This window comes from Acanthamoeba castellanii (genome assembly GCF_000313135.1).
Source record: "Acanthamoeba castellanii str. Neff unplaced genomic scaffold scf7180000084573, whole genome shotgun sequence".
NCBI lineage: Eukaryota > Discosea > Longamoebia > Acanthamoebidae > Acanthamoeba > Acanthamoeba castellanii.
The window spans coordinates 97,524-117,352 of NW_004457435.1; the positions used below are offsets into that span (position 1 = coordinate 97,524).

The window sequence follows — 19,829 nt, forward strand, 5'->3', positions numbered from 1 at the left end:
ACGGCGAGTTGGAGGGCGTCGACGACGGCGTCGCAGAGTTGGAGGGCGACTGCGAGGGCGTGGTCGACGGCGAGGGCGAGTTGGTGGGTGTCGACGACGGCGACGGCGAGTTGGACGGGGTGGTCGAGGGCGACGGCGAGTTGGACGGGGTGGTCGACGGCGTCGCAGAGTTGGAGGGCGTGGTCGATGGTGACGGCGAGGTGGACGGGGTGGTTGAGGGCGTCGCAGAGTTGGAGGGCGACTGCGAGGGCGTCGTCGACGGCGAGGGCGAGTTGGTGGGTGTCGTTGAGGGCGACGGCGAGTTAGTGGGAGTCGACGACGGCGACGGCGAGTTGGACGGGGTGGTCGACGGCGACGGCGAATTGGACGGGTGGTCGACGGCGACGGCGAGTTGGAGGGCGACTGCGAGGGCGTGGCCGAGGGTGAGGGCGAGTTGGTGGGAGTCGACGAGGGCGAGGGCGAGTTGGACGGGGTGGTCGACGGCGACGGCGAATTGGACGGCGTCGACGACGGCGTCGCAGAGTTGGAGGGCGACTGCGAGGGTGACGGCGAGTTGGACGGCGTCGACGACGGCGACGGGGAGTTGGACGGAGTCGACGATGGCGATGGCGAGTTGGAGGGCGAGCTCGAGGGCGTCGCAGAGTTGGAGGGCGACTGCGACGGGGTCGTCGACGGCGAGGGCGAGTTGGTGGGCGTGGTCGACGGGGACGGAGAGTTGGACGGGGTCGACGACGGCGACGGCGAGTTGGACGGGGTCGACGACGGCGAGGGCGAGTTGGACGGGGTCGACGACGGCGACGGCGAGTTGGAGGGCGTGGCAGAGGGCGATGCCGTGCTCGAGGGCGTGGAGGAGGAGGAGGGCGTGGAGGAGGGCGAGGGCGTGGAGGAGGGCGTGGAGGAAGGCGAGGCAGTGGAGGAGGGGCTATTGGTGGGCGAAGTTGAAGCCGTCGGGCTCGCCGTAGGAGTGTTGGTCGGGGTCGTGCTGGGGGGCGGAGAGGAGGAGGGCGTGGGTGAAATCGACTGAGAAGGAGAAGCGCTGGGCGTTACCGTTGGCGTACGGGTCGCCGTGACCGAGGGCGTGGGTGACGAATCAAAGAGCACTGCCCCACACAAACCACCAATCAGCTTTTTGGTCCAAAATATATATATAACAGAAAATATAACCACAAAATTGTATGTAACAGATAACTCGTTTTGTGTATCGCTCTCAACGTACCAGGGGGGTGCACGCTACAGTTCGTGGTGGAAGCGGAGGCCTCACCGTTGAAGTAGTAGTTGGTGCGACCAAGGGCGGTGGCTGCATTGCACACAAACAAATGATGCGATTGGTTGGTGTGCGAGAGGAGGGGTGTTAAAAAAAAGAGCCGTACAGATGATCATGTCGTCGGCGGTCCTGTTGAACAGGTTGACCACCTCAATGTTGTAGCCGATGCCGGTGGTCAGCGGGCTGACCACCTGGAAACCCAGCGAGCCGTCACCGTTCGCCAACTCGCCCACGCTCCAGGACGTCTTCACCATCAAACACGCACGACGACATCAACACAAGCGGCACCGAGATGAGCGAGGTTTTGGTGAACGGGGGGAGAGGCGCGGGTGGTACCTTGCTGAAGGTACAGGTACCGTAGAGGGTCGTGACCATGCCTCCGTTGCGGGCGTTGAGGGTGGAGCGGGCCACGTTGGTGCCACCGATGATGTCCATCACGCCGTCGCCGTTCACGTCTCCCACTTCAACTGAGAAACCAAAGTTTTGCGACGCCGCCGAACCGAACAGCGCGAGACCCTGTCATGTCATGAGTCGTGTCGTGGTGTGTGTCGTGTCGTGTCGTGTGTGCCGTGTTGTGTCGTGTCAGCCAGAAAATGGTGGAATTTGGGCAGAGGAAGTGCGAGACACGAACCTTAGTAGCCGCACCAGCGGTGAGGAGCAGGCCTGCGTGGGCCACGTAGCGGTTGTTGTCCTGGGCACCGAAGAAGACTGACACTGAACCAGCGCCGTCGAGGGCACCAGTGGGGCCGTCATTGTAGGGCGCCGACACGAGCAAATCCGTGGCCGCATCGCCGTTCACGTCACCCGCCCACACGTCAAAACCTGCCGGCCCAAGTGTGGTCAGTGTTCTGACCTTAAGTCGCGTGTGTTGTGTGTGTTGTGTGCGGGTGTGCGGGTGTGCGGGTGTGTCGTGCGTACCGAAGTTGTCGAGGGAGTCTTGACCCTCGATGACGAAACCGATGTCGACGGGGATGATGGAAGTGGCGGAGATGGACGCCGCGAAGCCACGGCCAGGGCATTGACCGTGGATGACGAACACGGCACCAGTCTCGCCCAAGCTCGGCCTGTCGGTTCACATCAACACGCGCACAGAACGCGCGCAGGCAGACACACCGGTCAGTTGTTGCGCGACAGTGTGTCGCGACACGGGGTGGAAGCGCACCTGGAGACAGACGAATAGGTGGGGGCACCGATGATCAGATCTTGGCAGCCATCGTAGGTGATATCGCCCGTAGCGAGAACGCTACCCAGCTGATCGTTGAGCGAACCTGTGGTGTGTGTGTGTGTGTTGTGTGTGTCAGCATAGGCACACGCACGACCGCATGCACCAATTTATATCAGCAAACGTACCAACGACCTGGAAACCGGAAGCGCCGTCGAGTACGCTGTAAGTGAAGTTGAACTCGGAGGTGTACGAAGAACGACCGAAGAAGCAGGACACGCCACCAGGGTTGTTCAGGCCTCCCACAGCTCCGATACACACGTCGCCGAGACCATCGCCGTTGAGATCGCCCACAGCCGCAGCACTGGATCACACATATGGCGTGAGCGAGCGGTGTGTGTTGGTGCGTGCAGAGGGGAGAGAGGTTCACGTACCGACCCCAGAGCGTAACAGAAGTGCTGCCCGACACACCGCGGAGGAGGAAACCGTTCGTGCCGTTGATGTTGCTCAGGTTCCTCAGGATGTTGGCCCGGACCCTGTTACCGAACACCACCGCGCAAACGCCGGCACCCGAAGACGCCCCGCTGCCGGGGTAACACAGCACGGCATCGGACACGCCGTCGCCGTTAACATCGCCCGCGGCCACGGCGTAACCGAGATAGGCGCCGGCCTAGAGGAGAGAGTGTGGGTTGAGCGGTGGTGGTCGGTCTAGGCCTCCCTTGGGAGAGAGAGGATACAAACCTGGGGACCCAGGATGGAGAAGCCGGTGCCCTGGACGTCCTGCTGGGAGAGGTCGATCCCGGTGTAGGGCGTAGCTCTGCCGAACACGAAGTACACGCGACCAGCTGCAGCACGAGGGCCTTCACAGCAGAGCAGAGCAGAGCAGCAGAACATATGCTCACAGAGTCAGGCCAGGCCTCGCTTCCTCATTTTCAGTTTTTTTCCTCTTTCATCTCCATCTTCATCCACTTGCTTCTGTTTGTCCACTTCTTCATCTTCCTCTTCATCTTCCTCTTCATCGTCATCTTCCTCTTCCTCTTCATCTTCATCTTGAAAAAAGAGAAGAGTACCATCGTTGTAGTTGTAGGCGCCGATAAGGGCGTCTTCGTAGCCGTCACCGTCGAAATCGCCCGAGGCCATCGAGAAACCAGTGTTGTCCGACGCCGTCGAGCCTGGTCAACAGCAACCCCCCGCCCAGGGTCAGTCTCCCCCATTCCAATCCCAGCCCCTATCCCTCAGCGCCGCCTGAGTAGCGCTCCGACGCATCAAAGGAGGAGACAGAAGTGGGGCGGGAGGAGGCAAACCATCGCCTTGGGAGATGATGAAGCTGTTCGAGGTGTCGTTGATGAGCTCCTTGGCGATGTAGGCGGACTGGGCCGCAGACGCGAAGAACGCCATGCACACGGCGAGCAGAACCCACCGCGGGAGCGAACCTTCGGTGTTTTTCTTCATCCTCTTCTGTCTAGAACGTTGTTTCTACGTTCTTCTTCTACTTCTTCTTCTACCTACTCCTTTCTTCTCTTCCTCTTGGCAAAGCCTGTGGTGTGTGTTGTATGGTGTTGTGTGGTGGTGTGGCAGAATAGATGAGAAAAGTGTAGGATGATGTAGTTGGGGGGGGGCTGGTCCATCACATCTCTTGATCTATTCTCCTTCCCTCTTCTCTTCTACACGATTTCCATCGAGTGACTTACCGGTAAGAGCTTACACCAACCAAGGCGGAGTGGGGGGAATGGTCTCTTCTCTACGCAGAGAGAGATCGCGAGAGTGCGGCCGAGAGGAGAGAGCGAGAAAGAGAGGATTTTGTCAGACAACAACACACTAATCTCTCCTTGGCCACACACAACCCCGCGCAGCACCCTGGGGTGGTGGACACGCGTGTCTCTCCTTCTCCGAGAAAGGTCCTCGAGAGGCCTGGTATGGGCTTGGGGGTGTGGTGTGTAAAACGTCAGCCAATTGTTGCGCCTCCACAGCGGACTGTCTGCCTGCTACGTCACATTCCCGCATTCCTTCCCTTTTCGGGCCAAAATTACTGTAAAAGGGTTGCAACCACCTTAAACGCATGCGTAAATAATAAGATTATATATATAAATAAAAACAATAAACAAAGTCACACACTCGATTGGGTACGTTTTACGGCGTGGCGATGTCGCTGTTGGCTCGTCGTAGGCGCGATGATGCAGTAGTTGTTGTTGATGAAGTGGATGTTGGTGTAGTTGTGGCTGCGGTGGTGGAGGTCCTCGGGCTCGTGAGTCGCGAGGCCGGTGAAGCGACGGTCGACGAGGACTTGACCAGCGCCGGGCGCACGCGCGAGGGAGACTTGCTCGCCGTTGAAGGTGGCGGAAGAGTTGACGAAGGGGCAGAAGAAGAAGCCGATGATGTCAAGGGCTTGGGCGCAGACTCGCGCGGCGGAGCGAGAGCCGCTCGTCGTTGGCTACTGCTCGACGAGGGCAGGCTCTTGGAGCGCGCGGCGAACGAAGCCGAACGGCGCGTCGGCTTGGGCTTGTCTGCTGCTGTGGCTGCTGATGGCGACGACGAGGGAGTGGAGGAGGCTGAAGAAGCACCGGCGCTCGAGTTGAGGCGAGGCGGCGCGGGCCGAGTGGACGGTGACAAGGCCGGCGTCTTCAAAACAGCCTTGGGTGTGTTGGGAGTGATGGACGACGTTGATGAAGAAGAAGAAGCCGATGACGAAGAGTTCAAGCGAGCCGAGGCACTGCGCGGCTTGGTGGTGGCCGTGGCAGTAGTCGCGGCTGATCTGGCCGGTGTGCCCACGCGCGTGGACAAGGCCGACTTTGCGGCCACAGACGACGCGGCAGGGCTTCCCGCCACCTCGGGCCTGGCCGCCGTGCGAAGTGCCGTTTTCGGCGGCGTGGCGGTGGTGCTGGTGGTGGCGGTCGGCGCAGAAGCAGCTGCGGAAGCCGCCGCCCGAGTAGAGGCGCGGATGGGCGAAGAGGGAGAGGGCCGGGTCCGTAAGCTGGCCACGGCCGATGTGGCTGATGCTGACGACGATACCGGAAGTGAGGCGGGTCGCGCCCTGAGAGATGATGACGATGGCCGGCGACGCGGCCGGCGGCTTCGAGGGCGGCGTTGTCGCCTTGACGGCGGGCGTCGCCCGCAGTCGCTGCGGTGGTGTTCCCACGGCAGCGGGTGGCCGCGGGGCCGCTGACGCAGCTTTTCTGCCCGTGGTGGAGGTCGTCGTCGATGACGCTCGAGCAGGCGGCGGTGCGGCTTTATCACTCTTCTTCGTGGCTGGAAGGCTAGATCCCTGCGTCAAGCTCCGCCCTCGACGCCGCAGTGCAGGCGGCTGCGGTAGCGCCTCCTCTGCGCTGCTCGCCATGTTCGTGTCTTCTTTTTCATTCTTTTGGTCTCCTTCCGTGCGTAGCTTCGTTCTTCGTGCCGATGGTCGTATCCCGGCCATTGCCGTTCGGTGCCGGTGCCGCTTGCTCCTTCGCGCTTGGCGAGTCGTCTCTCCGACGGGGCGACACCCGCACGTGCGCCGGCGACAGGACACCGGTGGCCGGCAGCGCCACCATCGCTGGTGGCGAGTCACCTCCGCGCCGAGAGCGCGGGGATACAACCTCGAGCAGCGAGCGCGTGTGCGAGAGGCGAGGACTTCCAGGCTTGATCATCTGCGCGCGCGTGCCATGAAGCCCTCAGTATCGACACCACACACACACATCACACACACACACACACACACACACACAACCAATAACGCACGCACGCACGCACGCACGCGCACCTGGGCGGCGCTCTTGTTGATGGTCGCCTCCTCAACCGCCTCCAGGAGGGAGAACTCCTCCACCGGCGAAGACCCCTCTCGGCTGCCCTCACCGCCGCCGCCGCCGCGGGAGTCGAGCCTGACTCGGGGCACCAGCACCGGGGCCGACGCAGCGGCTGGCTGCTGCTGGCCCTGGGTCATCAGCACGTTGTCCTGGCTGCGCGCGGCGTCGGCCAAGGCACGCTCCTTCATGAGCCTGATGCGCTCCATCATGCCCTCTTCTTGTCCTCCAGCTCGCGCCGCCGTCGCTCCTTCATCGCGACCTCGCGCTGCTGCTCGGCGGCCTGGCGTCGCTCGAGCTGGCGATCGCGGCGCTGCAGCTGCTCGCGCCACGCCGTGAGCGACCCGCGCACGAGGGACACCCACGCGTTGACGAGCATCGCCCGCTGCCGGGCCGCGGTTGTCGGCGTCAGTCTACCGGCTGCCGCGACGAGTCGGCGGCTCTCGCGTAGCGCCTCTTCGATCAGCTCGTGCAGTCGCAGGGGCGTGGCGGCGCAATCGCCGACGGGGACCCCGGGACACGAAGCGATGCCGACAGTGTTCTCCACTTGACTCGAATCACCAGACATCATCGATGAATCGATCGGCTTTCACGTGTGGAATTTAAATGCAAACAAATCAGTAAATAAACCCCAGGTACAGAGTTGGTGCCACAAAAAGAAAAAATGTTGGTGTACCTCATGGAAGGAATGGAGAGCAATCAGTTCTTCTTCTTTGGGGTGGCCAACAGTAAGTTTTAATTTATTTAATGGAATGAAAGTTGTGCGTTTCAAGTCACCTTTTCTTTCTTTCTTTCTTGGCCAGATCGATCTGCAACGCGAGGTGGTGCAGTTGCGGTTGTTGTCGCCATCTTGCCGTCGACGTGCCCGCTTGCAGTCGCGCTCTTGTACGCACCCTTCTCTCCGCTTCCCTCTATTTTTTTCCCTCCCCTTCTCCTCTATTGCGCTACTTTTTGGGGGGCTGGCACCTTCACCACTTCCCTTCAACTCCTTTTTGTGACAAACTTGTGCACCACCACCACAAGCAACGAAAGCGTTCATTCACTCCTCGACATGCCGACGCACACTGTTTTTTTCTCACTCCACTTATCTTGCTGCACTCGCCAAGCAGACACACGACCACCGGCCTGGTACTCGGGGGTAGTGCTGCCGCTGCTGCGTCATGTCGAGCACGATCAATGCCTACTACTCGAAGCTGCAGGAGGAGAGCTTCCTGGCGGCGCTGCGGGAGAAGATAGGTACGGCCCGGATCGATCTCGACAAGCACCCGCAGCTGCAGGAGAAGATGGACCAGTACAAGCAGTTCTGCGAACGCCAGCGCGAGCGCCAGCGGAAGAAGGCCAAGCGGGCCAAGAAGAAGCAGGAGAAGAAGGAGAAACGCAAGAGGAAGAAGGACAAAAAGAAGGAGAAGAAGGACAAAGAGAAGAAGAAGAAGAAGGACAAGGAGAACAAGAGCAGGAGAAGAAGGCATGACACGGAGAGCGACAGCGACAGTGAAGAAGAAGAAGAAGAGCGAAAGAAGAAGCAGCGGCCAAGGGGCAACGGGGAAGAAGACCGAAGCAGAGAACGAAAGCGAAAGCGAGAGAACGAACGCGACGCGGAGGTGGACCGCACAGAAGACGACGAAGATGATGACACGGAGGGCACAAGGAAGAGGAGGAAGGAGGGAGGGACAGAGAAGAAGGAAGAGGGAGAGGAGGACCGACTGAGGAAGATAGAGCGGGAGATGATGGAAATGGAGCTGCGGAAGGCTGCGCTCGCGGCGCTCATTGAGGCGCTGAAGCAGGGCTCCCGGGAGAACAAGAAGAACGATGAACACTCGCGAGTGCGGGAAGAGAAGGAAGAGAGAAGGGTGGAGGAAACGAAGACGAAGAAGAAGGAGGAGCGCGGCGTTGCTGATGGTGATGGTGGTGATAGTGGTCGTGATGGTCACGATGACGATGCGGCTCAGGCCAAGCTCGAGCGAGAGCTGCGACTGCGTGCGCTGTTGATGAAGGCAAAGGTAGAAAAAGAGAAAAATTGAAAAGAGAGGAAAATAAATTTCCTGGCTGAGTTTTGATTTGATCAAAGAAAAAGAGAGCGAAGACACCATCAGGTGCACTGCTGTCCCTCACATCACGCGCTCAAGATGATGGAAGGTATGGTTTGCCTCTTCTTGAAGACTGTTAGGTTTCCCAGGGCTCAATTTTTTCTCCTGATGATTTTTTACGAATTGCAACATTAACACTTTGTGTGGCCAACAGAGGACAGCCAGGCCAATAACGAAGATTGGGGCTGGAGCGCATTTTCGAAGGACGCCACAACATCAGTAGAGCCACAGCCATCTGATCCTCCCTCTCAGGAACCTTCCTCCAATTCGAGCGAAAATGGAGTGGTTCGGGGATGGGCCGACGATTTGGGCGGTCTCCTTGTAGCGGCTCCATCTAGTAATGAAGACGGAGGCAGCGGCACCCCGACGGCAGCCCCCACCACCAGCAACGGCGGCGGAGGCTACGACCCGTTCGCCGAGCTGTTGGGGATCGGCAGCTTCGTTCCCACCCCGCCGTCGTCTTCCTCCGCTCAGCCCACGGGAACGGCTCCCCTGTCCACGGGCAGTCCCAGCCTCCTTCCCTTCGACCAGCTGGTACCTACTCTCTCGTGTGTCGTGTCGTGTCGTGTTGCGTGTTGCGTGTCGCACGCGCGAGTGCGGTGTGTACGTACGTCGCTCGCGTCTGACGCTGTGCGCGCGTACACAAGATGGGACCACCGCTACTCGAGGCCTCAGGCTCGAGCGAGGAGGGTGCAGCCAAGGCGGCCGACGACGGCGACTGGACCAGCTTCGGCAGCACCGCCTCCACGAGCGACGCCGTCCCCGCCGAGCAGCACCAGCAGCACACAGCCAACGACCAGGAGAAGGAGGGCGAGGTGGCCATGGAAGAAGAAGAAAAAGAAGAGGAGAAGGAGAAGGAGACCAAGCCAGAGCAGCAGGAGCAGCCTCGGGAGGAAGAGGAGCGAGTGGGCGACGTCGACTTCTTCAAGTCGCCTGCGGTCTCGACCGCGGTGGCCCAGGACAAGGAGCTGGACCGTGAGGCCGAGGTGGTGGACCCGTTCGAGGAGGCCTTTGCCACGCCGGCCCGCAACGACGGCGAGAAGGACGAGAAGGAGGAGGAAGTGGTGGTGGTGGAGAATGAGGCCTCGGGAGTTGAGCCCTCGGGCTCGGGCTCGGCCCTGGCCGAAGAGCTCTCTTCTGCTGCGGATCCGTTCTTCGACGACCCGTTCGTGGTCGGCGCCACCAACGCGACCAGCGCTGGCGGCGGCGTAGGAGGCGACGGCGACAAGAGCGAAGAGAAGGACGAGGAGAAGGAGCGGGAGCGCGACGTCGAAGAGGAAGACGACAACGTGGCCGACGACGGCGCCACGAGCTTTGAGGCGTTCGCTGCCAACGCCGCCCAGGCGCCCGAACCCAAGCGGCCACAGGCGGACGACGACGGCTTCGAGGGGTTCGCATTCCCATCTACGCCTTCGTCTTCGTCGGCTTCCGTGCCGCTCGCTGGCGCGACGCGCACGATCCCAGCCTTCGACTCCGATGACGAAGAAGACGACGACTTCCAGGTGCCGCCGCGGACGCGCCCCGCGGGGGACAGCGGAGGCGACGACGACGAGGAAGAGGACCCGTTCGCCGAACTGGGCGAGCGCAGGGCGAGCGCGGAGAACGTCGCCGCTGCCGGTGGCCCGGAGACGACGTTCGAGCCCGTGGCGCCGCTCGCTGCCACCACCACCGCCACCGCCGCTGCGGTCGGCGTTTTCGACTTTGATCCGTTCGCCGATGCGCCGAGTTCGACCACCACGGCCACCGGAGCCGAAGTCGAGTCACACACAGAACCGGAGGCCGCGGCATTCGAGCGGTCGCCACCACGATCAAGCGAAGAAGCGAAGCCCGCCGAGGGCACCAGCGACGACGACGACAACAACAAACAGGACGAGGAGAAGGCGGACGGGTTCGAGGCCGCGTTCGACGATGAGGAACAGACAACGGCACGGAAATTCGCGGGTGAAGCAGACGAAAAAGAAGCCGAGGACGAGGAGGACGAGTGGCGGTTTACACCGGCACCGCCACTGTCGCCGTCATCGTCGACCGCAGAGCCCACGCGAGAGGAGGCGGAGGCGACCGACGAACCACCATCGCAGACCCCGGCTCCCGCCGTCGCCGCAGCAGCCGCGGCTGATGACGCGGAGGACGACGACTGGGGCGATGACGACGACTGGGCGAGTTTCCAAACGGCCCCGACGTCCGGCTCCGACGCCTCGTCGGCGGCTGCGCCCGTTCCCGCGCTGGCCCCGCCCCCCGCTGCCGCCGTTACTCCCGTGGCTGCCCCCGCCGCCGCGACATCTGCCGCCCCTCTCCCCGCCACCGGCCCGGGTGATGTCAACTCCCTCGCTTACGTACGCTTGTGTGTGTGGTGTGTGTGTGTGATGTGTCGAGTGCGAGCGCGAAGGACCCCACCGGCGTGTTGTGTGATGTGCGTGTCGCCTCTGACACAATTGGGAACGCGCGGTGCAGATCTTCTTCGAAGGCGATGACGATGCGCTGCTGGCGGCCTCGAAACAGCTATTCGAAGCCGCGTTCCCCGCCAGCGACGACGACTCACAGGCAACCGACTCGTCTGCCGACGTGACCAACCTGTCCGATCTCGTCAAGGAGAACTCTCTAGCTCGGTACGTGTCCCCCTTTTCTCTGCCCTGTGTCGCGCGTGTCGTGTGTCGTGTGTTGTGTGTCATTGTCCTTGCTTTTGTTTGGTAGGTCTATTAATGACCACGCGCGTACATACTTCTCATCCCAGTTCCGTCTTCTCTATCCAATATCAATGACCGCGGTGCCCTTCATCCGTCGTGCCCGTCGTGTCGTCCCGTCGTGTCATCTCTCCTTCGCCTTCTTCGACCTTCGCCTTCTCGCCCGCCTCTTCCGTTCTTCTCCCCCAAACTCCTTGGTCTTCGCTCTTCTTCATCACACCATCACCACCGACGTAGATCTCTGCTCCAGCCACCGCCCGATTTCACTTCCATGCCTCCGTGGAAGGGCTCGTTCGCCGAGAAGCATCTTCTCGAGGTAATGCCCTTCCCCCCCCTCCCCTTCCGCTCCCACCCCACATGAACGCACCTCAATTAATTACGTGTTATGTGTGGAATGTGCGCATCACGTGCGTGTACGTTTATGGGGTTGGGTTGGTCAGGCGCTGGACGTTCCCGCGCACCTGATCGGCAGCGCGGGGCCTGTCGTGCCGCCGCTGGATCTGCCTCCGCTGCCGCCCGAAGTGCTGGCCAAGATCCAGCCGCCCCGCCGGTCGCCCCGCCAGAAGCCTCTGACCCCGCTGCAACCCGTCGCCGCCGCTGGTGGTGCCTCGCCATCGCTGCAGCCCGTCCCAGTCGCAGCCGCACCTACCAGGCCGGCTGCAACTCTCGCTCCGCTGCCTGCCGCGACCGGCGGCGGCTCGCCAGCCATGGCTCCGCTCGCCTCTCGATCGCCCGACCTGGCCGGCAGCCCGACGATGCCGGCACAGTGGAGCGCCGCCGCCACCGCCGCGGGACAGGGCCAGCAGTCTTCGCCGAAGCCTGCGGCCCCGAGTGCCGTGGGCGGCATTCTGCAGCCGCTCCGGCCGACGCCAGCGCCCGCGCAGCTCCCACGACCACAGGAGCCTGCGCCGATCGTCGGCGTGACGTCGACCGGCAAGGCCGACGCCACCGATGACAAGGAGGTGGCAGCCGCGGCGGCGTCGGCCACGTCAGAGAGCAGCGCTGCTGGCGGTGATGACGAGGACGAGTTCGACGAGTTCTCAAGCTTCCAGGCGGCCGAGCCACAGACGACCGTCACGCCGGCAAAATCGCCGGCTCTGGTTCCCTTCGCCGTGTTCACGCAGCCGGCGAGCACGGAGGCCTCGGCGGACAAGAACCACCAGCCGCCACCACCTGCCGCCGAACTCGACCTCTCCTTCCTTCCCGCTTTCCTTACCTCATCCTCCTCTTCCTCTTCATCATCATCTGCGTCCTTCTTCCCATCTCCACCACTCCCGTCATCACCATCATCATCCTCAACAGCAGCGTTGACTTCGTCTTCATTATCTTCATCGTCGTCGTCTCCCTCGCTGCCGCTCACCACTAAGTCAGCGAAATCTACGACGACGCTTGCGGCGTTGACGGCATCGAGCGACGCCGGGCCCAACTCCACAAACTCGAACTCGACGACTCCGGCGCCCACGTCGTTGCTCACGCCCAACCCATCGGCCCCACCCACGCTGTCGTCGCTCACCCTCACCTTCGGCCGAGTCTCGTCGTCGCGGTCGCGCACCAACAGCGAGGAGCTCGAGAACGAGAGCGCTCGCGATGCGCCGCTGCCGCCTCCCGGCAAGGCGAAGGCCTCCGGCGGAGGCGTCACATCGTCGACCGCCTTTCCGGCCTTCCCGTCTCCCCCTGCCTCGTCGTCATCGTCGTCTGCTGCCTCGGCGTCGGCATCGGCATTCCCGGCGTTCCCGGCGGCGCCGTCGCTTACCAAGTCCTCCCCGGGAATTCGACCGGCGCCGTCGTCTTCGCCCTCAGCCTTCCCTGATTTTGGCGCCTTTGCCACCTCCTCCTCCACGCCCGGCGATCTCTACTCCAACAACTCCGCCGGCGCTGCGGCTGCGGCTGCTCCGCTGGACCTCAGCTTCCTCGCCTCCTTCACCTCTGCTCCGTCGTCATCTTCAGCTTCGTCGGCGTCAGGCCTGCCTTTCTTTGATGATGAGGCCACCACCGCCACCACTGATCGACGGCGCGATGGCGGCGACAACGGCGGCGATGCGGGCGACAACGGCGACAAGGCTTCAGCCGCCAACAAGGACCCGGCCGACCGCGAGAAGCGACACCGGGTCAACAGCTATTACCAGCGGCGCATGAGCCAGGCGGCCCTGGGCGAGAGCGGCAGCGGCACCACCACCAAGTCCCGGCGCGCCTCCAAGGAGGACGACGCCCCGGCCGGCGACAGCCCCAGCCCCAGCCGCACGCGGCGCGCCTCCAAAGACGCCCAGCTCTCGACGTCGTCGAACGGTGTCGGCGGCATCAACGGCAGCGGCTCGCGCAAGCTGTCGACGTCGTCGAGCGGCGTTGGCGGGAGTCGAAGCCGCGAGACCAGCAGCGAGGCGGTGACGCCCAGGGGCGGCCGACGAGCGAGCCGAGAAGAGGGCAGCGGCGGCGGCAAGGACAAGAAGAAGGAGGGCAAGGACAAGGACAAGGAGTTCTTGGCGAGGTGGCTCGACCAGCTGCCCGACCTCTCGTTCATGCTGTCGTCGACGCTCGTCTTCCCGTCGTCGTCGCTGGCGGTCACGCTGCCGCCATTGTCGCCCCGGTCTTCGTCGCCCTCGTCCGGGGCTCGGCGTCGCTCGGCTTCTCTCTTCGACAACTAGACCACCCTTCTCTCTCTCTCTCTCTCTCTCTGCTTCTTCTTCTTCTTCTTTGATGTACGCAAGAACACAACACGACACAAGACGGCTTGACACCGCACGCACTGGCATGACACAACACGACACGACACGCGCGGAGTTGCAGATTCGAAGAACGCAACAGATCCCAGTCGGCGCGTTGTGCGCGTTTTTCATTCATTCATCCAACAAACCCCAGACACTGCTCTGCTGCCAGAGACCTGCTCTCTACCTCCTGCACACGCACCACAACACACAGGGCACAGACGGTGTAGATCCCAGTAATCGCTGCGTTAGATTTAATCACACTCAATCGAATGACGGCTGCCGGCCAAGCTGCCCCGGTGAGGATGAAGGTCGAGGACGAAGAGACTACACCGGCGCATCTGCGTTATGACTTGGGCGTGCCATTCGAAGAGTTGGATCTGAAGAAGTTTGCATTCTTTTCATCCATCGCCTTCTTCGGCGAATCGCTCATCTATTATCCACTCGATGTCATCCGCGCCCGCTTGCAAGTGGCCCGAGCTGTACGTTCCACTTCTTTTGCCATTCATCTGCCAATCTTCGATTCTTAATCACCCAATTATTACCTCTACACAAATCTCATCTTCTGCTCTGCCAGCCCTTCTCCATCTCGGCGTTCATTCGGCAAGTGCAACAGCTGGGCGTGAGGTGCGTGCATGTATCAAGACCTTGGCCTCATTGCTTGGCCCATCTCAAGTTGCATGCATCTCACACAGGGGCATGTACCGCGGGTTCGTCGCATCCGCCGCGGCGCTGCCGTCCTTCGGCGTCTACTTCCTCTCCTACAACTATGCCAAGGACAAGCTGCAGGCCCTCAACGATCGACACACCACCAACACCGAACATCGCACCGGTACCACCGACCATCATCGCACACACGCTGCATTGGAACACGATGCACGCTCACTCTTCACGTCTTCTTCTTCTTCTTCGTTGTCGCCTTCTTCTTCAACAGCGATGTGGGTGGCGGCCTCGGCTGCGTGCGTGGCGGACGTAGCGTCGGCCGGCTTGCTGTGCCCGGTGGAGGTGGTGGTCCAGCGACTGCAAATCGCGGGCCTGAACCAGACTTCGTACGCGAGCGGCCTCGGTACGTAAGCGGCCGTGTGCGGTCAGGCGTGTGTTCCATGGGTGCAGCTGTGCGCGTGTGTGCCATTGCGCGCGTGTGTTCCATGCATGCAGCTCTGTGCGTGTGTGCGTGTGTGCGTGGACTGACCTAGGCTGCGCCGCACACGCCGCACACAGACACGACGCTGCGAATCTGGAAGGAGGAGGGCTTCAGGGGCTATTATCGAGGGTTCGGGGCCATGTTGCTCACCTACATCCCCGGCTCCGTGGTCTGGTGGGTGTCCTACGAACACTGCAAGGCACGAAGACGCGACACACACAGCCACACACCACACACAGCACAACACAGCGCACACAGCACGCACACAGCACACAGCACACGAAACGACACGACACGACTTGGTCCTCGTCGTCGTTGTACTGACGTTTCGTGCGCCACCAAACAGGCAGTGTTCTCGCGCTACATCACCCAAAGGCAGCAGCAGCAACATCAAGGCGGTGGTGGCAGAGACGAGCTCGTGGTTGGTCAGCACCAACTCGCACAGGTACGTCATAGCAGCCGTGCTGTGCGTGCTCAGTGTGTGCTGTGGGTGCCAGCGTGCGTGTGTTGCGCTGACCGCACACACGTGCTTTACTTTTTGCATGTGTGTTTCTACACAGATTTTGGGAGGCCTTGTGGCCGGCGCCATGACCGTGGTGGTCACGAACCCGCTGGACGTTGTCAAGACGGTACCGTAAACAACCGTAAAGCGCGCGCGCACACACACACCACACCACACACACACCCAACACTGCGATCATTGCGCTGATCAGCTCTGATCGGGCTATGCGTGTGCGTGTATGTGTGTCTGCGACTCAGAGGCTACAAACGCAAGCGCCGTCGTCATCCGCGTCAGGCGGCAAACAGCCCAAGCTCTACGCACACTCGTGGGAGGTACGCACACCTGATCCCCACCAGTCACGAGCCAAAGTAATAACGCGTTGTGTTCGTGTCTTGTGTGTGCGTGTGTCGTCTAGGCGCTGCGACACATGGCCAAGCACGAGGGACTGGCGGCGTTCGGCAAGGGACTTACACCCCGGCTCCTGCTCGCTTCGGTCGTCTCGCCCGTCGCGTCAGTCGTCTACGAGACCGTCCTTCAGCTCAGCCGAAAGCCATCACACGACGTGCGAGCTATGTGAATATAATAAATAAATATTTGCGACTGTAAGGTGGGTCTGTACACGTGCTTCCCGTAGCCTCTTCCCGTAGTCTCACCTCCATCTGTGCTGCATCTGCACATCTATGCAGATCTGCAGCAATCATCTCTTCACCATCACCATCGTCGTTGGTGAAGATTAGGAGGTGCGCTTGCTCTTCTGCTGTTGCTTCTGGGTCTGGCCCTGGAGGAGGGCGGAGCGCGGGGTGAGGCCGGAGGGCATGGAGTCCTCGGGTCCGCCGGCGCTGTGGCGTCGGATGGTGCGTCCGTCCCACGGCGCCTCGGCCGCACTCCGCTCGGCCTCCTTCTGCAGTCGCCGACCCAACACCTCGTTCTCCTTCTCCAACTTCTCTATTTTTCTATGATTAAAGCACAAGAAACAGATGTAAATAATAGAAACGAATAAAATCTCTAATAACTTTCCCAGAACTTTCGCACAACGCACACGCAGCCAACTTGCGCGCGTGCTCTGCCTCAGATTTCTCGCAACCAATTCAAACCAAACACGCACGCGCGGTGCGTGCGCACACGTGTGCGTGTGTTCCTCGCTTGAATCTGGAGCGTGTTTGCCAGCGGCGGTGGAGAAGAAAATACAAAAGCAGGGGTGGATGGCCCGTCTCTCTCTTACTGCCTGCCCTTGCCCCTGGACGTGTCCTCGGCCTCGGTCAGCACCTCGTAGCCGCTAAAGTCGTCGTCGTGCGCGCCCTCGAAGATCCTCTGGAACCTCGATCCCTTTACAACCGCACACGCACACATGTGAGCGTGTGTCGTGCCATGTGTGCGTGTGCCGTGCGTGTGCGTGTCGTGTCGTGTTGTGTACCTTGCAAGCGTGCTTGAGGAAGAGGGTGTCCTTGAGGTCCTGGATCAGCACCTCGAGGTCGGGGTAGGTCGAGTCCCTGTTGACCGAGAACCCGCCGGTCTTGTCCTGGTTGATGCGAATGTTGACCGTCGCGCCCTTCTCGTTGATGCGCGTCACCGTGAACGCGCCGGCGTAGTCCGCCGTGCTCTGCGAGAATCGCACCAGGAACGCGCCCGGACCCTTCTGCAAGCGACGCGCCGCCTCCGACGACGAAATGTCGCCGTGGAACCAACTGTCCGGCCCAACACATCAGCGAGTCCTTTGGTGTGTGGGTGTGTGCGGTGTGTGCGGTGTGTGCGGTGTGTGCGGTGTGTGCGGTGGTGTGTGCGTACTCGTTCTTGAGGAGGTTGTGCATCCGGTCGAGGATGGTGTAGTGGTTGACCACCCGCATGCCGCTGAACCAGGCCACCACATCGCCAAAGTGCTGGATCTCCACGTCACCCGCGCCCTTGTCCGACTCCTTCCTCTTCACCGCTGCATTTGCACGCACGACACACGACACGACACACGCGTGAGTCGCATGGCACACACAGAGAGACGCAAAGGGCCACACACACACACACACACACAGTACCGACGAGGGCCTTGAGGCAGCGGAGGTTGAGGATCTGGGTGTCGGCGGTGGGACCGCCGGCATCCTCCGGCAGGTCCTGGTCGATGAAGGCGTAGAACCGCTCCACGAACTCGTCCCACTTGACGTGGTGCTGTCGCAGAAAGTACTTCTTCCAGAACTCGCGGCCCTTGGCGTCGCTGATGGCGGCCTCGACCAGGATCTCGTCCAGGCGCGCGTTGACCTCGTCAAAGTTGGGCCGCCGGTCGGGGTCGGCGTCCCAGAGGTCCTCGAGGAGGGCCTTGAGCGAGGGCAGGCAGTTGCCGGGGATGGGCGGCCGCTCGCCCTTCACGCAGATGGCCTCCATAAACTCATCGTAGTCACTGTGCAGACACAACCGCACACGCACACGCACACGTCAATACAAACCGCACGACACGACACGCGCAACACACACGACACACACGACACGCACGAAGAGGGCGCGGACCTGTGGTGAGGGAAAAGCTCCTTGCAGGTGACGATCTCCCAGAGGGTCATGCCGAACGAGTAGACGTCGGCCTTCTGGTTGAACGGCTTGCCCAACATGATCTTTTGATGCAAAGCAAAGCGAGCGTGAGTCACACATCCGGCGTTGCGTGTGTCGTTGTGTGTCGTGTGTCACGTGTGTCGTGTGCCGTGTTGCGTGCGGTCGTGCGTGTGCGATGAGCGGGTGGTGAGGGGGTACCTCGGGAGCGCGGGTGAGAGGAGTGCCGCGGGGATCGGCGCGGATGGTCTTCTTGGCCTTGGGCTTGATCGCCGCCAGACCAAAGTCGGCCACCTTCGTGATGTAGGTCTGATCGGTCCGCTTGTACTGTTGCCCACAAATTGTTAATAAAAATGTATAATAATAAATATTTTGCCTTAAAATGGATAAATAGAGATATATTCAAATTTAAATAAGTAGGAAAAGGATGTGGTGTGGTGTGGGTACCATGAGGTTCTCGAGCTTGAAATCTCTGTGGATGATGGCGGGCTCGGTCTTGTGAAGGCGGTTCATGCCGAGGGCGGCCTCCTTGGCCATCACCAGGCGCTGGAAGAGGCGCATCTTGGAGCCCTCCTCGGAGAACAGCAGCTCCTCGAGGTTGCCGTCGAGCAGCTCCATGACGATGGCGAACTTGCCCGGGATGGTACAGGCGCCCATGAATTGGACGATGTGCGGGTGAGGGTTGGTCCTGTTATGATGGCGAAACGTGAAGCTCGTATGAGAATGAGGAACATTGAGGAACGCGCTACGTTTTTAGTACCCCAGGGTACTACTACTGATTCAAGACGATCACCGGGTATCTTGGCAGATGAAAAGCCGGGGGGGGGGAACGTACGCCATGATGTGTACTTCCTTTCGGAAGTCTTCGAGCTCCTCCTTGCTGAGTTGCTGCACATGGGGGAACTTGATGGCGACGGGCAGGGAGTAGCACTCACCCTTGTACACCACACCGAAGCAGCCCTCACCTAGCTTCTTGATCTTCTTGATGTCCTTTTCATCGATTTCCGACGATGTCGGGTCGTCCTTCGTGGCGATCAGGAATGGTGACGCGGCCTTGTTCATGAGGCTCTTCATGACCCACTACTCACCTTGAGCGATTCGGTTCAAGTTTGCGAACAGCTCGCGCGGCAACAACTGTTCAAGTCGCCCAGCAAGGCAGTCGACCGAAATGCAAGCTTCCCCTAAAGTTGAACCAAAAAGAGAACCACCACTCTTCACGGTGCTCAGGAGGATAGTCTCTTCACCTTCAGTCTTCTTGTTGAGGTCTCCCCTTATCTGCTTGAACACAAGGACGAGTACAGATAGGTTGTTCTTCTGAACTTGCAGGGGACTGCCACACCTCTGGTGAGTCCGTTGGAGTAGGGCAGCGAGATGGCGTACAACGCAAGGTCATTGCTAGCAAATGCGTGTTAGTTGTGGTGTTGGTGGTGGTGGTGGTGATAGTGGCTTGTTCGATAAGTGATTGAGTCGAGTGTGGTGGTGTGAGAGCCCAACGGCTCCTTCCTAATAAAGTTAATCTCGTGTGTCCCTTGAAAAGGAAAGTTGGAAGCTTGAAGGTTCAAGTGTCTCGCCCACAGCAAAGACACATCAACGTCAACAGATCAACACATACCCACGCCTCTCTTTCGAACTAGTTCCCTAGCTTGTTGTAGTTGTCGAACATGAACTCTTCAGGAGGAGGTGGTAAGATGGAGTGGTTCACGATGGAGAACCCCTTCGTCCAGAAGCAGAACATGACCCTGGCGCGCGGCGCCTTCCGTCAGCAGCAACTCAGCATCCAGACCGACGCCGTCGTCACCTGGTTGAACCAGCTCTTCCCGGCGCGCAACATCCGCAACAGCGACGCGGCCCTGCTCGAGGCGCTCAAGGACGGCTCGCTGCTGTGCGAGCTCCTGGCCAAGATCGCGCCCGAGACCGGGGTCAAGGTGACCACCTCGGGCAAGGCCGACTTCATCCGCCTGGAGAACGTGGGCGCCTAC

The 19,829-nt window shown here is 60.9% G+C and overlaps 9 protein-coding genes across 9 annotated transcripts in view; 4 read left to right on the forward strand and 5 right to left on the reverse strand.

Annotated features, from left to right (window-relative positions):
• Positions 1-26: 26 nt before the first annotated feature.
• On the reverse strand, positions 27-3,320 carry ACA1_042800 (FG-GAP repeat-containing protein; the record flags this gene model as incomplete). Its single annotated transcript, XM_004338854.1, is given in 12 exon segments — positions 27-49; positions 69-922; positions 1,048-1,100; positions 1,217-1,297; positions 1,371-1,509; positions 1,601-1,780; positions 1,896-2,086; positions 2,183-2,328; positions 2,427-2,532; positions 2,615-2,790; positions 2,861-3,096; positions 3,168-3,320. Coding segments are annotated over 12 exon segments (2,338 nt in total), but the record flags the coding sequence as incomplete, so codon positions are not given.
• Positions 3,321-3,332: 12 nt separating this feature from the next.
• ACA1_042810 (uncharacterized protein) lies at positions 3,333-3,878 on the reverse strand (the record flags this gene model as incomplete). The annotated part of the gene is made up of 3 exons (XM_004338855.1): positions 3,333-3,475; positions 3,497-3,598; positions 3,731-3,878. 3 exons carry the CDS (start codon positions 3,876-3,878, stop codon positions 3,333-3,335), a joined length of 393 nt encoding a protein of 130 aa, XP_004338903.1.
• A 533-nt stretch (positions 3,879-4,411) lies between these two features.
• Positions 4,412-5,760, reverse strand: ACA1_042820 (uncharacterized protein; the record flags this gene model as incomplete). Its single annotated transcript, XM_004338856.1, has 3 exons — positions 4,412-4,455; positions 4,554-4,857; positions 4,900-5,760. 3 exons carry the CDS (start codon positions 5,758-5,760, stop codon positions 4,412-4,414), a joined length of 1,209 nt encoding a protein of 402 aa, XP_004338904.1.
• Positions 5,761-5,776: 16 nt separating this feature from the next.
• On the reverse strand, positions 5,777-6,414 carry ACA1_042830 (uncharacterized protein; the record flags this gene model as incomplete). Its single annotated transcript, XM_004338857.1, has 2 exons — positions 5,777-6,052; positions 6,166-6,414. 2 exons carry the CDS (start codon positions 6,412-6,414, stop codon positions 5,777-5,779), a joined length of 525 nt encoding a protein of 174 aa, XP_004338905.1.
• A 455-nt stretch (positions 6,415-6,869) lies between these two features.
• ACA1_042840 (uncharacterized protein) lies at positions 6,870-8,226 on the forward strand (the record flags this gene model as incomplete). Its single annotated transcript, XM_004338858.1, has 2 exons — positions 6,870-6,933; positions 7,442-8,226. The coding sequence occupies 2 exons, from the start codon at positions 6,870-6,872 to the stop codon at positions 8,224-8,226; spliced, it is 849 nt and encodes a 282-aa protein (XP_004338906.1).
• Positions 8,227-8,569: 343 nt separating this feature from the next.
• Positions 8,570-13,615, forward strand: ACA1_042850 (uncharacterized protein; the record flags this gene model as incomplete). The annotated part of the gene is given in 7 exon segments (XM_004338859.1): positions 8,570-8,613; positions 8,631-8,826; positions 8,940-10,547; positions 10,744-10,898; positions 11,211-11,289; positions 11,414-12,073; positions 12,341-13,615. The coding sequence occupies 7 exon segments, from the start codon at positions 8,570-8,572 to the stop codon at positions 13,613-13,615; spliced, it is 4,017 nt and encodes a 1,338-aa protein (XP_004338907.1).
• Positions 13,616-13,980: 365 nt separating this feature from the next.
• ACA1_042860 (carrier superfamily protein) lies at positions 13,981-15,898 on the forward strand (the record flags this gene model as incomplete). The annotated part of the gene is made up of 9 exons (XM_004338860.1): positions 13,981-14,157; positions 14,253-14,302; positions 14,371-14,507; positions 14,610-14,741; positions 14,897-14,993; positions 15,195-15,264; positions 15,380-15,448; positions 15,579-15,653; positions 15,737-15,898. 9 exons carry the CDS (start codon positions 13,981-13,983, stop codon positions 15,896-15,898), a joined length of 969 nt encoding a protein of 322 aa, XP_004338908.1.
• A 156-nt stretch (positions 15,899-16,054) lies between these two features.
• Positions 16,055-18,924, reverse strand: ACA1_042870 (Dual specificity protein kinase; the record flags this gene model as incomplete). The annotated part of the gene is made up of 9 exons (XM_004338861.1): positions 16,055-16,274; positions 16,544-16,647; positions 16,736-17,006; positions 17,107-17,248; positions 17,349-17,707; positions 17,815-17,915; positions 18,052-18,177; positions 18,298-18,538; positions 18,686-18,924. The coding sequence occupies 9 exons, from the start codon at positions 18,922-18,924 to the stop codon at positions 16,055-16,057; spliced, it is 1,803 nt and encodes a 600-aa protein (XP_004338909.1).
• Positions 18,925-19,538: 614 nt separating this feature from the next.
• The window catches only part of ACA1_042880 (uncharacterized protein), a gene marked incomplete at both ends in the record, with an annotated part of 548 nt that continues 257 nt past the window's right edge, over positions 19,539-19,829 (forward strand). Inside the window, one exon of the mRNA XM_004338862.1 lies at positions 19,539-19,829. Within this exon, the coding sequence (XP_004338910.1) occupies positions 19,539-19,829 (291 nt within the window).